General features: G+C 38.5%; 1 protein-coding gene across 1 annotated transcript; it reads right to left on the bottom strand.

Moving 5' to 3' along the window:
* Window positions 1–1,157: 1,157 nt before the first annotated feature.
* LOC146473771 (uncharacterized) lies at window positions 1,158–11,624 on the bottom strand. Its single transcript, XM_085117605.1, has 8 exons — window positions 11,263–11,624; window positions 9,501–9,845; window positions 7,926–8,108; window positions 6,638–6,873; window positions 5,603–5,816; window positions 4,832–4,914; window positions 3,075–3,205; window positions 1,158–2,278 (listed from the first exon to the last, which is right to left on the bottom strand). The coding sequence occupies exons 1-8, from the start codon at window positions 11,426–11,428 to the stop codon at window positions 2,038–2,040; spliced, it is 1,599 nt and encodes a 532-aa protein (XP_084973731.1). The 5' UTR covers window positions 11,429–11,624; the 3' UTR covers window positions 1,158–2,037.
* Between the last annotated feature and the right edge of the window lie 1,484 nt (window positions 11,625–13,108).

Raw genomic sequence — 13,108 nt, 5'->3', positions numbered from 1 at the left:
GTATAAAGCTATGAATTTTTCTTTACATTGCAAAATTGAATATTTCAAGAATAACAATTGTTTCCCAAGAATTTTGAATCTTTTTTTTCAGTTAATGCGTCTTTTTCGGAACGATTTGTCCAACATTCCATTCAAACGTCGGACATTACAAAGAGAAATTCGAATGTTCATTTCACTCTTGGAAACACTGTTCACGCGTGACCTGGGTTGACTGTAAAGCCAGTAGACTTTCTGCAAGCATCCAGTTAAACAGGCTACGTATCTGTTCATACAAAATTGTTATATAGCTTATATTATTTCTGCTTAGAATCTAACTGATAGATAGAATTAATGTGACGTTTATGTTATGTAGACTTAATCCGAGAAGCCCTGTTTTCAAGTTTTACAAAGGACTGTCAAAGAAAACAAACGAGGACACCTAATGAGAATATATAATAAAAGTACTTCAACTTCCAAGATCATTTTTGCCACTTTAAAGGGTTACTTGTGTACGCTAATGCAGTTTGATATGTGCAGATTCTTCAGCTGAATTTTAATTTAACTCGAAAGATATGTCGGGGAACATATTTCAATGCCCCCAACTTATTAGCTCCAGTTGGCCTTATTTCACTCTCTCAACAACATTTTTCACCCCTTTGTAAACAAAACTGAGGAATTAATATCCACATGTTGTTACCAAACAAGAAAGAAAATAATAGTACATAAATCAATTCGAATTTCGATTCTGAGGCAATTCAAGACTTCCGAACAGATATTTAACACCGGAAATAAACCATTGGGTGCCCCGGGCGAAACAAGATATCAAGAAAGCGATGGCAAATTTCTCGTCAGGCGAAATGAACTGCCCGACTTTCCCACATTCCTCTTTTATGCTGCTATTTGTTCGACTCTCCTTGAAAATAAATACTACCTGTACTAGACGTTACAGCCTCTTCCGTAGTAGGCAACTCTGGCCAATCTGGGCTAGGGGGAGGAGGGGGGGGGGGGGGGTGGAAATAGAACTGTTAAAGGAGAGGATTCGAGACCATGTATTAAGGAATGGAAAGGTATTAAGGAAAGGAAACTTTTAGAACAGTCTTTCAAAGAGATGTAGACTTACTTCTAATTTTAAAGCAACGTATTTAGAAAAGAAGCATGTTTTTGGCTAGTTTTTAATTCTTATCCTTAATTCTTATTCCCCATTGCTGTCTTTATATTTTCTATTTTTAAAACCTTATTAATTTGTAAAAGCATAAATAGTTTTGTTTTGTTTTTTGTTTTTTCATCTACAGGGCCCCACTGAATATCAGTTTCGTGATGTAGGCACCCTGTACAAAGCTTGTTATTATTATGTGTATTTGGCAATCTGTGAGGTTGTTATTATTTAATTTAGTTTATTTACTCACCCACACAAAGAGAGCATATAAAACAGGTTGAACAGAAATCGTTGGTAATTACGTTTCACTTAATGTGACAGGGAAGCCTTATGAAGCTATAAGCTTGTATAATTGCAACATCCTGAGACCAGTTAATTGAAACGTGGCTTCAAGCAGAGTTTATTGTATTAGTTATGTTCTAAGAAGCAAATTAATGTTTTACAGCTAAGCTACAATTTCTACGTTCATAATCGAACGAAAATGCAAATTCGATGTGCGAAGAGTGCAACCTCGTTCCAGGGTCTCTCGTCTTCCCTGGGACGTGAAGAGGAGAGACCCTGGGAACGAGGTTGCGCTGAGAGAGCGGGAAGAGCTTAGTCCCTTTCACCGCAGTGGGCCTTCGCGTTTAACAAGCATAACAATCAAATATGTGTTTGTCAAGGTGAGCAGTACTGCCCTTGAAATGTCGTGAGATCAAATCCCGTTGTGGTGAAAGTTTTTACTTTGTTTCCGTCGATTCAAAATAATTTCTCTTCCACTTAGTTAGCGCCCTTAATTATGTTATAAGCAGCTCAGCGCTGCTTACTCTAGTACTCTAAAATACACATAAAAGCCATGATTTCTATCACAATTCGAGGTGCTACGTGACTCAAACACTTTCATGATAGACAACACGTCTGTTTCAAATAAGAATTTTTCCTTTTCCAGAAAGAAAGTCCTGTAACGCTTGCAGTCGTCTTTTGTTGTCATCCGCCTCTGTGAGCCCCCTTCCTTTAACAGGTGCCTCGAACTCCAGATCTTCTCTCTCAAAGAATTGTGGGTAATCTTCAGCGTACAGCTCGCGGAGCTGTTCAAACGTTCTTCCAATGAAGCCGTCATCGCTGTCAGCTTGTTCTCTAAGTTCTGTCAGACAGTTCCTTAAACTGGTCGATACAGGGAATCACAGTTACCGTTAATTTCCAAATAAAATGTTCGGAGGACATTTTTAGGAGCGTATTTTCGGGAAGGAGTTATTATTGGAAAAAATTTTGCCTTTGAAAATTGTTTAGTTTTGACGATTAAAAACAAAACAGCTTGAAACATAAGCGAATTATAAGCGCAAGTACAATATTCCATTGAAAATAACCAGGAACAAGATGATTAAAATGGTCTGATTCTTGTACCTGCGATTGCGTTTCATAGTACTGTTTCACAACTTTAACCAAAAGCTTATCAATAAGTGAAATACAATATAAACGCGATTAACGCACAATTCAAATGCAAGTGTCTGCTCTCCCATACGCCGATGAATGAGGCTTCCGTTTGCTTTTCCACGTATATGAACCAGGTCCGATTGCCAACGGAAGAACAAGCAAGTTAGGCACGACCTATCTGCCATCTTGAAAAACCTCTTCAAAACCGCATGCGTGCGTGGTATTCGTTGCGTTTGCATGTGCGTTACCTGTAAACATCGCTTGTATTTGTCTAGCATTTATTTTTAGGTTTGCATCACGTGTGAATAAGCTCTTAGTGTTTGCTTTAGCGCTTGTGTGTACGTCACCCTATCTCTGTCACTGACAAGTCTCATCTTATAGCTCTCCATTCATTTGTTTGTGAAAACCTCGGTGGAAGCAGTTGGAATAGATCTAAAGAAACGCAACTGCGTGCTTTAGTAGTCAATCGTCTCTGTTTTTATCGCTTGCAATTTTCCGCATAAACGATCACAATCACAGCACTAACCTGTATTTGTTACAAAAGTTTTGCGTAACGCTGACTGTGTCATCAAGGTTTAGCACCGCGTGCCACCATCCACTTGGGATAAATACAATATCGCCTGGTTTTTGTACGCATTCAATTGGAAGATTGCTCCTCTGAAATCAAACAGACATGTTAAGATAAAATTTCCCGCAAAATTTGAAGGGAAAAAAAGCAGAATTCAATATCATCTTAAATTTTCAACAACCAGGAACACCTGCGGAATGCGCAACCTCTTATCCTGGCATGCTAATGATCATTAAATAATACATCAAACTTGGTCACAGAGCTGGTGGTTTGGTCTCAGAAGCTCAGTCCATTATAACCCAAAAGTCAGGAGAGACTTAATCTTGTGTACCCGGAGTCCGCGGACTCCTTGGTCAGCAGGTGATAGTGATTGTTAGGGGAACCAGTTGAATGAAGTCGCCTGGAAAGGAGTGAGTGCATATATGCGAAAATCGTCTGCACTTGCCTTGTGCAGCGTATCAACTAAAGGCATATGAACGATCTGTATAGTTGTGAATAGTAAGAGTCCACGGGCTCCTCTGTTGTCATAGTAATGGTTAGCCCTATCTAATGCTGACTTTTTTGTCTTCTGGGCCGAGGAATGGGGCGAATTTGCCCCCTCCTCACCCCCCCCCCCCCCCCCCCTCCATAACGTCGAAAGTAGCCATGGTAATGAGACCCGGAAGGGTAGATAGTGTGTGCAAAGATGTTTTCTTTGAGGTCCATAACGGGAAGTAATGACGTCAAATTATGTGGGCATTACTTTACGATTTCATTTTAAGAACAGTACTCTTCTGATTTCTGAAAAACGTGATATAGTAACATCACACTCAGGGAACATACCAAATTGTTTCCAGATAAATTTCTAAAAAAATATCAAGTTTCGTGCCATTTTCACAAATAGAGCAGAATCCGCCCACCCCCTTCCCCCGGTCTAGATAGGGTTGATGCAAAGATAATCATCAAACTGAGTCGTTAAAAAGAGACCAGGCTTTCTTCAGGTGATTTCGCTGAAAAAGAAGGAGTATTTAAAATTCTCTAAGACTTGGTCCAGTTCATGACTATGTTATGAGCATTACAAGAATGCAATAAAAAATGGGGTTTACCGTGCTCGTTTTTGTGCAACCTGGATGGCTATTATAGTAAATACATGACCCACGAGGTTTATATTAGGAACGCTAGTAATCAGAAAAGGGAACTATCATTTCTAGAAAAATTAATTTCTTGCATTAAAATATCGAAGCAGTTCAACAAAATTTACTTTAATTTTACAAAGCAAACTATTTTCATTGAACTGGAATAAAGATTATGAAAGAAATTAAAGATTTTGCTGCGTGTGCACGTAAGCAGCACTACCTAAATACGTTCTTTTTAAAGCATTCAAATAAAAATATCTCAAAGTAGAGTGTTAAACTTTTCTTTAAATCGCGATATATAGTGGTGAACCGTATGACATTTAAATTGATGCATTAAAAAATGGGGGTCACCGTGCTCGTTTAGAAGAAAAGGACCATTTATTTTCCTGCCGAGCTTAACCTCAAGGAAATCCCGTAATGTTCTGTGTGCGTGCGCTCGTGCGCGCGCTAAATGACGCGAATAAATTATGCGCAGCAAGGATGCGCAATGCAATTCAATGGGATCACCTTATATATCAAAATTGTGTCAACAACTACCATTTAATGGCAGTAACTTAAAGCATGAAAGAAGGCAAAGTTCAGCTATTAAAAAGGTCATACCAGGTACGGTCGAGTATAAATCCACCAATAGAACGCATCTTCCATGTCGTAATCCCTCTTCTTGTAGTTATTATTCTTGACGCCTAAACACAGAAATATTAAACTCTTAAATAAATACTGACTTTAAATGGAACTGGAAAGTTCAATAAATGACTTGTTATATGGAGGCTCGATCTATAGGTCCAGGCAATACACTAAACACTCAAGTATCGCATTTTGGTATGCATAATTATAATTATAGAATTTATAATGATTTTCTATTATAGAACATTCACATTGCTGCAATTACCACCATAATTTAACAAGCCACGACTTGCTCCCGTCTGGTATCTTAGCTCAGTGGGTAGAATCGGTCGTGGATCCGATTCCCGCCGAGGTCGGAGATTTTTTTCTTTGCCTCGTGCTGTCTCCCATTTACTTACTAGGTCTTACGCTCAGTGTGAAATTCATGGGTACACTTTAGCACTTCAACATGTACTACAGATTTAATTCTCTTTCTGTACCTCTGATATCTCCTCATACAAACCCACATCACATAACAGTATGACTTTCTGAAAGGAATAGTACTAGTCCTCGGTATGCAGCCATATATCATGCAGGCACATGAGCCATGTAGCCACTTTGTGTTGTAGTCTAGTTTGCATTGGGTGGTTGAATCACGTCCAACGAAAAGTGCACGTTTGAAATTGCGCTACAACTGTATATAAATTGAACTATAATTTAGTTGTTCTTTTGTTTAAGCCAGTCAATGGCTACTCATTCTGCACTCACCCGGAATATGATACACAGAGGGTGGGTACATCCCCCACAGTTTCGCCCCTTGCACAAGAGCCAGCCACCCAGTTGTGTTAGCAGGATCAACATGCCAACCCGACCCACTTCGCTTGGCAGCCATGATAATCCAGCGCCAGTCAAGACGGAGATCCTCATCCAAGCCTGTCAAGAAGTCATCTGATTCGGAAAAGAAATCTGGTACGGCATAATCCTGTAAAAGCAAGGGAATGGAAGATTTTTTTCTGTCCTGGGGACCGTTTCTGAAAAAGCTCCAAAAATGTTTTGGAGCAACAGTATTGTTAAAGGATATCTCCACTCTGACAACAACTTTGGGTAAAATTGTTGGAAAAAGTGTCTAAATTTTAAATTTTAGTTTGAAAAGTGGAAATATCAGTCAAGTTTGCTTATCTTCTTCTTTCGTTTTTAATTTCCTGCGCGCCGCCATTTTGGATTTTACGACATCATACGGTTACCGCTCTTGTCAGTAAGCTGAAGTTCTTTTGTGTGACGTCATGAAATCCAAGATGGCGGCGTCCGGGAAGTTTAAAAGCAAAAATAGGCGATAATCAAATCCGTTTTTTGTTCGACAAAGAAATATCTACGTTTTCCAACTAAATTTGAAATTAGAAAGTATTTTAAACAATTTGACGTTATTTTATTTCGAGTGGAGGTTTTTAGTTTATGACGGCCGGTGATAGAGTTTCATGGAAAGTAGCACAACATGTATTTATAAGTTTAGTAAAGTTCTTAAGGTGTTGGCTTTTCAAATTTTTTTTAAGAGTAATATAATAAGAATTTTGAGCCTGAAATGTTTTCCAAAATTCGAAAACCAAACAAACACGCCTAGGTCCTAAATTGATAACTAATTTTAGGCTAAAACAGCTCACAATCCAAACTCCATTGGGGTCGGACGTACTAATAATAGTTTATATTGGGAAGCAATCCAGGAATTAACTGGTTTTCAATTTAAGAATATTAGGGACAGGGTGAGGGAGATTTCTAAGGATTATCCTTTATCATAATCTACGTTACCCGTCTCAGCTCAGGATACAAGTCGAACACATCTGACATGAATATCACCCATGGCGCTGTTTCGTTTGCTGCCCGTTCTTTCAAGTATTTCACATAGCTGGTTAAAGCCACTGGCGTTGTCCTCTGCCCCACAAAAACGCCGTCCGCTATACGAGGATCGTGCTGAAACTGCTCGAAGGGCCAGTTTTTCATCGCTTTCCAGTCATCCATCATACCAGTGATAATACATGCCTGACCTAAAAATGAATATTCTGTTATGGAACTTAACGATCGAGAGCTATATTCGAAAATATATTACCAATATTACGCGTAATTACATCTGCTAATTAATTTGTGCTTAGAGCAGTTTTTATTTGAGTGTCGAAAGCAATTTCGCGTTTGCGTTGGTTTTTGCTTAACTACGCTGTTTGATTTTCAAAACTCACGCCACTTCTGAACCAATGAGAACCAAAACCAATCGTGACATGTATTTGCTTCGAGTTCTGATTGGTCCATTGCGCTGTTTAGGTTTTTCACGGTGATTGTCCAGAGTACTTACAATGGGTTTGGTTTTACGACACTCATTTTTACCAATTACCGTCTTGTACGTTATATTACGTGCTCAAATACACCATTATAGTCGTTCGCAACAGCAAAACCTCACGTTTCACCCGCTATATATAGCTATTCACAAATCGAACACGCATTTTGAAACTGCGTACGATTTCAGACCAAATTGCACTCCACTCAGTTCAATTACCATCAGTATAAATCAACACTGCTGATAAAACCAAACATTCGTTGGTGCTACACCTCCAACGTATTACCACACTTCTTTACAAACTAACCCTCTAAGCTACCTTATCTACAAGTTAAAAACGGTTCCACCGTGTGAATCCTTTGGTGGGGATTTATAAGGGGCAGAGTCATCCAGTTTTGGTGCATCTTTAATTTGAATTGCCAGAAAATGTTCTTGTCAATCGAAACGTTAAAATAAACTAAGGTCTAGTTTTGTTAACAATTACTTTACTAGTACACATAAACTATCTTTGGCTGCGGATGGCTAGGAATGAAGTGGAATGCAACTTCAAAAAAAATTCGCCAAATTTTTCAAGTTCTTCCTTTGTATTTTAGAGAAATCTCTTAAAAAAACCAATTACAGTTTGTTCTTCCTCCACAAAAATGTTTAAAATTATCCTCTTGGTGCTTTGAGAAAAAAAAACCTTTCTTTGTCAAATATTTGAGCAGTCGTTTGCCCACAATACAGCAAAATCTATGTGACAGTGCACCTTTAAGAAGAAAAACAAACCTGGCGCCATGCATTGCTCTGTGAATTCCTGTTTGGTAGGTTTATGTATTTTTGGTATCGTGCAATGTGTTCCGTGTATCGGCCAGGTGTCTTCTACTTCTAGTTTCCTCAGATAATCCTCAAAACTGTCCAGACGAGCTTTAAATCTCTTTTCGTGAGGTTGAAGGTCACCCGAGTCGGAATCTAACACAAAAGAAGTTTCATTGTTTATGCCAAAATTTCTTTTAATATTTTCGCTTTTTTTTTAGCTTAACTATGATTAATATGACAATGTAATGTAGTTTAAGATTTACTTTAGCTCTGCCATTGATTTTGGTCCCATGTGTAACTATGATAATACTTTGTTCTAATTACTTAACTGAGGGAGCCCATTCCTTATAAGCCCGGTGGCTTCCCTTTGGCTTCCTCCCCGTTTGTGTTTAAATAATCAGTTTTTCTTGCTTTTGTACAATTTATGGCAAAACAATAAACTGATACTGAACTGAAACTGAAACTGTGGCTTATCCAGTTACGCAATAAACCAGTTACTTACTTGGATTCACGAATTTTTAAATCCATGTCTCTAGTAGCCTGCGAACACAGACGTATTTCAGGCTGTCACTTCTCTCTTCGGCAGGGAGAAGCGACAGCAGGAAATACGTCTGCGTTCGCGGGCTATGTCACTCGGCGAGACAAGATCGGAAATGAGAAGATTAGAGAAATGGTAGGAACAACATCAATCCAACACCATATCGATAGACAGAGGGTTAAATGACTCGGGCACCTGACGAGAATGGACACCAGCCAGCTGGTACAGCAAGCATACAAGCAAGAGGACGTCCACGAAAGACCTGGCCATGGGCGTCAAAGGGTACCCAATATCCCCCTCGTTACAGCTTTAAGACTTGCGGCTGATCGAAAGCTTCACCTCCCCGCAACAGCCCCCCCCCCCCCCCCCCCTTTATGGTACATTCGGACGGAAAAAGTAAGGTAAAGTAAGTAAGTTACTAAATAGAAGGCGGTTTTGGTTGCTCTCAGATGCTGTCTGCACATTTTGTGAAAGTTTAGAAAGATACTGCCAGTCAAGAGCTAAGTTTCTTAGACATTTTGGGGGCGAAATTCGTTGTCAAAGTTTCTCAGTTTCAGACTAGTCATAAAATTAACCATGAGTTTTAAACCCATACTTAAATTCTATCCTCTTTTTAGACCAAGAAAACTAGATCCATACTTATATCCCTTTTAGACCAAGAAACCTAGAGAATTTAGAATGTTTCTCGATGTTTCGGAACATTAGATAAAAGGCCTTTAACGTTTAAGAAGTTTAACCGGCAAAAAATGCAGAAGAAGAAGAAGAAGAAGAGGAAGAAGAAGAAGAAGAAGAAGGAGAAGAAGAAGAAGAAGAAGAAGAAGAAGAAGAAGAAGAAGAAGAAGAAGAAGAAGAAGAAGAAGAAGAAGAAGAAGAAGAAGAAGAAGGAGAAGGAGAAGGAGAAGGACAAGGACAAGGACAAGGACAAGGACAAGGAGAACAACAACAACAACAACACGAACAACAATTAATGAGTAGACAAAGAAGTAGAAGAAAAATAAGCAGCTCACTTTTCATCTGATCTCCTTCAATGTGGAACGCATCCGTCTCCTTGCAAATTTTGTTTTTGTCTTTCAGCAATCCGCAGATTCTTAACTTGTGCTGGCCTCCTTTCAACGTCTCTGACACGATAACAGATTTCTCATAAATCATCCTCTCTCCTCGTTTTTCGGGGAACAAGATATCAGATGGATACGAGTGCACGATCTTCCCTTCGTTGTCCAATATTTCTAGAAGCCATTTATCGGCCTCCTCATCATCGTAAACAAATGCGACTCGTCGAGCTTTACCGTTTGCCACCCACAAACTTGTTTGCTTGGGCTGGAGGATTTGAATGAAGTCTCGCGCAAAACATACTGAAAAGGGATTGATTCCATAAGGTTATTAAAGGCCAATAACAAGGTGCTTCAGCCATTAATTTTGCGAAAGGATGAAAACAATAGGAGCCCGAGCACTGTCATCCCATAGAGTGGGTGTGATCACATAACTTGCACAAGGGTGGGGCTATTAAAGGGCACACTATCCTCTCAATCACTATCACAAAGGGCGAGACAATTCATACTTTCTAGCTTCCTTAACAGATTCCTTCACTTCAAATCAACTGTCCACCAAGCCCTAGCTTTGCGAGGTTTTGCGATTCATGTACTTTTAGTAACATTGCCAAGTTTTGAGGCTTGTACGGTGGTGAATGAAATAACCAAATTGCTCTATTATATTGCAGACTTACGAACACAGAGAGTTTGATGTTTGATTGTGAACGCATGTCATAAAAAGGAGAAGGGTTTGTCATGAAGTTTTGTAATTGTCACAGCCGCGTGCTATGATCACCTCTTTACATCTGAAAACTCTGAAACTGGGTGGAAATTGATGATAGATACATTTTTTCATTCAGTGACACAGGAATTAATACTTGGAGAAAGAAAATCCGAGTTCTCCCAACAGGGGTGGAAACTATAACCTACTCATTACTAGTTCGGATGCTCTAGCACTGAGTTACACAGGAGACTTGTGAGAGCTAAGGACATTAAACTAGGTTCATGTAACAAACATCCTGCATACTGCTAGGATACATATAAAACGTTTCATTTTTACTGAAAATGGTTTAGCTTTTTAGTATAAAAGTTAACGCCAAGTTCAGACGTCATACCTATCATGTACCGCATCAAGATTTGCCCAGCTGTTTGGCAGTGATACGGCGTCAAAGTCAGTTTTCCCTTTGCGACAGATTTCAATTAGGTTATGCAAATCTCAAGGTAAGGTAGAAATTGCAGCATTGGAGCGGAAATTTATTGCGTACAACTGAACCTGGCCAAGGATGTACTCGTCCTTAATCTTTTCACGTTTTTGCATTGGGATATCAAAGCACCTAGCCCGCGGCTACACCAGACTGTTGTTAGTCGCGCTTAATGTAGCAAACTCGCTTATTCATGATAACAAAATGAAAGTAAAGAACTCAAAGAGCTTCGTGATGCGCTCGAAGTTTCAAGGATTAAGATTTAAAACGAGCATTATAAAATCTAATTAGATATTGTTCCTTTAGTTGAAGTTTGTATTTTGTAATTATTTAGCAGGCAACGATCCTGTCAAGCAGCGCGGTCGCGCGCCATTTCAAGAAAGGCCAAAGAAAGGCAAGGAACAAAAGTGCCAATGAATATCAGAATTTGAAAAATGTTCACAGCGACCAAGAGAGTCGAGTTTTCAACTATCCTTATTTTTTGACGATAGGGTTAAGACATTATTTACACCGATATTACATTTTTTTAAGAGACTAACCTTGGATTAAGAACAACGTCAGAATTTTATACACTGATGCCATGGTCTTGGCAATTCTCTGACTGAAAGAAATAAAGAACTCAAATGCAGTGCATATGAAGTCACTGCTTATAAACGAGCAGAGTAAATTTGCAAGTCTTTTTTTTTGTAGTACGTTATAATTCATGATTATTATGCGTTGTAATCGTACAAACGAACTAAAAATTCATCAGTACGACCAATTACTTATACGGAAAATTCATTTATCAATACAATACTCCGAACTCACTTTAGTTTAGCAGGTAATCTCTGGTTTCCTGATTATTTCTCCAAATCCTTTACAAACACGTTCTCCTCCTCGTCTATACCATTATTTATGTGTACGTTTCGTTAATTAGCGTTTTTCACTCGGTATCTGCTGATGGAAGATTCTTTCTAACGCATGCGCGTAATACTACAGCTTGCTCTTGGACACCTGTTATTGGGAGATCGATTCCTGTTGTTCAAATACAGGATTAAAGCTGTTCAAACAAAGTGAAAAATGAAGTTCTCTTTTGTAAGGAGTATTAACTCGTTTTGATTTTGTCCCCAGTCGATCATTCTAAGAACTAAGATTGCTTTAATATTTGTGACCGGATGACGAACGCAAGTTTTTCTTTTCTTTTTCTCAGTATTGTATTGCGACTGAATCGCTAGAAGGAAGGAAAAACTAAAGAATTTCAAATTAAAATTCATTGGTGTGTACAACGTATACCTCGTTCTTGCTTCTTGTAAAGTCGTTAAAAAGGCCGATGCAAGCTGTTTTCTTTTTTACCTATAATAAGTATACATTCCGTAATTCTGTTCTCACAGCAGGTTGTTCTTTTTGGAATATGTTCTGTATGTTCTCCGTCCAGGATAGCCATGAAAGGGGATGACAATAACAAAACGAAAACATAACCTATTTATAATTTTAACTTACGCTTCAGGTTTTTAAAAGAATAAAAGTTAAATTGTTCTAATTATAATATGAGGAATAATGTTTTTCATGCTCGCCTGAAAGCTGCAACCGTGTTTTAAACTGAAAGATGATGATGAACACGATGATGAACTAAAGGATTTTAATTTCGTTTTTTTTTTTTTTTCATAAATCTTTGCAAAACACATAAACAATGCCGGGAGTCACGTGAGATTTTCACTTTAGATCTCATATCAATTTTTATTTTTGCAGTTTTATAAGTTTTCAGATGTACGTCATGAACAACGCCAATAAAGCACTGTCGCGCGAATATTCAGTGGCTGCCCACTACATTAGGCTTTTTAAGGATTTTCATAGAACATAATAATAAACTTATGAAAATCCCTTAAGGGGGGAACACACCTAAATTTGAATGAAATTTGAAGAGGTTTTAAGAAGGGATAGAGGAAAGAAAATGATTTTTGGAACATTAAAAAGTTACTACCCACGCAAGAGCACCCCAGGTTGCTAGTGGACTAACTTGGTGTCCGTCTATTAATTATTAAATACAAATTCTAATTTTAAAACTTCACTAAATCTTTAATATTTCTTATTTCTCTTAATTTTACCAATCCTTCTAGAAAAACTATATCCTCCCAAAATATACCCAAAAATCACCCAAAAATTCACAAAACACCCCACAACATAGGTTCACGGGACGAGCGTAGAGTATTTGGATTGCTTGAAACGTGAACGAGATATTTCCATTAAAGCCATGTCAAGTGGCGGAAAAAAGGCGTTTAGGTTGAATCCCCTGGCGAGAGTTATCTCGCGCGCTCTCCTCGCGTGTATATGGAGTTGTACCAGTCCAAATAAGCCTAAGGTACAAATGCAATTCAATAGCAAAACGTTTTCACATCAGTTTTCGTA

Source organism: Pavona decussata, unplaced genomic scaffold (genome assembly GCF_977016875.1).
Source record: "Pavona decussata unplaced genomic scaffold, jaPavDecu1.1 SCAFFOLD_92, whole genome shotgun sequence".
NCBI classification, from domain to species: Eukaryota; Metazoa; Cnidaria; class Anthozoa; order Scleractinia; family Agariciidae; genus Pavona; species Pavona decussata.
This window is presented reverse-complemented; position numbering and strand designations above follow the sequence as displayed.

Bases quoted from the DNA above. Each gene is read 5' to 3' on its own strand.
- LOC146473771 (XM_085117605.1), bottom strand. From the start codon at position 11,428: ATGAATTATAACGTACTACAAAAAAAAAGACTTGCAAATTTACTCTGC. The intron at 6,874-7,925 runs GTTTGTTTTTCT...ATTCATTTTTAG, and splicing joins AGAGCAATGCATGGCGCCAG to GTCAGGCATGTATTATCACT. The intron at 4,915-5,602 runs GTGAGTGCAGAA...TTCTGTGTTTAG, and splicing joins CTCTGTGTATCATATTCCGG to GCGTCAAGAATAATAACTAC.